Source organism: Trachymyrmex septentrionalis, unplaced genomic scaffold (genome assembly GCF_001594115.1).
Source record: "Trachymyrmex septentrionalis isolate Tsep2-gDNA-1 unplaced genomic scaffold, Tsep1.0 scaffold269, whole genome shotgun sequence".
Taxonomy (NCBI): Eukaryota; Metazoa; Arthropoda; class Insecta; order Hymenoptera; family Formicidae; genus Trachymyrmex; species Trachymyrmex septentrionalis.
In genome coordinates, this window is record NW_017305429.1 from 85,705 (window position 1) to 86,942 (window position 1,238).

General features: G+C 43.1%; 2 protein-coding genes and 1 pseudogene across 2 annotated transcripts in view; 1 reads left to right on the forward strand and 2 right to left on the reverse strand.

The window, feature by feature from the left end:
* Window positions 1–238, forward strand: part of LOC108749132 — a 1,493-nt gene extending 1,255 nt beyond the window's left edge. The window contains exon 2 of the mRNA XM_018487659.1: window positions 178–238. Coding sequence (XP_018343161.1) covers window positions 178–226 — 49 coding nt within the window. The 3' untranslated portion in view covers window positions 227–238. The remainder of the gene's footprint in view (window positions 1–177) is intronic.
* Window positions 1–291, reverse strand: part of LOC108749127 (zinc finger protein 569-like) — a 5,019-nt gene extending 4,728 nt beyond the window's left edge. Inside the window, exon 1 of the mRNA XM_018487654.1 lies at window positions 213–291. The gene's annotated coding sequence lies outside the window, so the exon portion shown is untranslated. The remainder of the gene's footprint in view (window positions 1–212) is intronic.
* A 96-nt stretch (window positions 292–387) lies between these two features.
* LOC108749131 lies at window positions 388–775 on the reverse strand (annotated as a pseudogene).
* Between the last annotated feature and the right edge of the window lie 463 nt (window positions 776–1,238).

Consider the following 1,238-nt stretch of genomic DNA (forward strand, 5'->3'; position numbering starts at 1 on the left):
ATTATGTATTATATTATTACGAGAGAGAGAGAGAGAGAGAGAGAGAGAGAGAGAGAGAGAGAGAGAGAGAAACATAGTACTTAGTATTCCTATAATAATTAATATATCATAAAACTATAATGTATTACAGAAACATTGGGGATAGTATTTCGAACGCGCCCTTGTGATTTCTTTGAGGAAAAAGGGAGAACAGCAAAGTGCCGAGATATTACCGAGAGGTCACTGAGGCGCCACGAAAGCGTCGCCGATGGCTCCACTGTCTCAACGCAGGAGGTTCCTTCTCTCGGCGAGATGAGTCACGCGCGTCGTCGAGGATACGACGTCAAGGAAGTACCCAGGTACCGATGACACCGATGACACCGATGTATATATCAGTGAAGTGTCACTGCCAAGACGTCATGGAAGCGTCAGCAACGCCGCACAGCGCGACGCCGAGGACCTCGCTCTCGCACGCCTCGCTGTGTGTCTCCGTTCCGTCTCGTTTCCGATTCTGTTCTGTTTCACACGCACGATCTCCGGGATGAGGACGATACTGATACTCAGAACGATTACGATGGGACACTCGCCGAGATACTCTACGTTCGCGAGTACCGTAGGGATCGGGAACGACCTGATGGAATAACGTTGCTTTGCGTTGCACGCGCGACACCAGGAGTGGCCATTTTAAAGCCAAGGCCTCACTTGACGCTTCGGCGTTTCGCCTCGTCTCCACTCCACTCCACTTGCCTCCCTCAGGCAGGCATGACCGTGCGATCTTCTGATACCGCATGCGCATGTCGGACTGGACCGTGTGAGCGTCGCTTCACAGGGGTCAATTCTGTGTCTTGAAACGAGGTGAAAATTACAAAAGCGAGCGATTCTCTTAGGTGTTGACCAATGAAATTATCAATATTCTAATGAATTTGCTCACTTTTTTTTGTAATTTTCACTTTATTTTATAGTAAATAGTTGCGCTTCTCAGAGCATACCGCTTCTCTTTCCTCACTATAATGTAAGATTTGTCATCCATAAATGAGCCTTGTTTATGTTTTTTTTTTAATTATTTTCTTTTCTTTTTTATAGATACTGTAGATACGCTTGAATATGTTACATCATTTTTGATATGCAGGTGATAAAGATACAGTTGTGTGATTAAAGGAACAGATCTACAGATTTGAAATTAAAATGTCTTTTCGTAAGTTATATAATATAAGTGTTATTTATAATAAATATACGTATATATCAATATATATAAAATA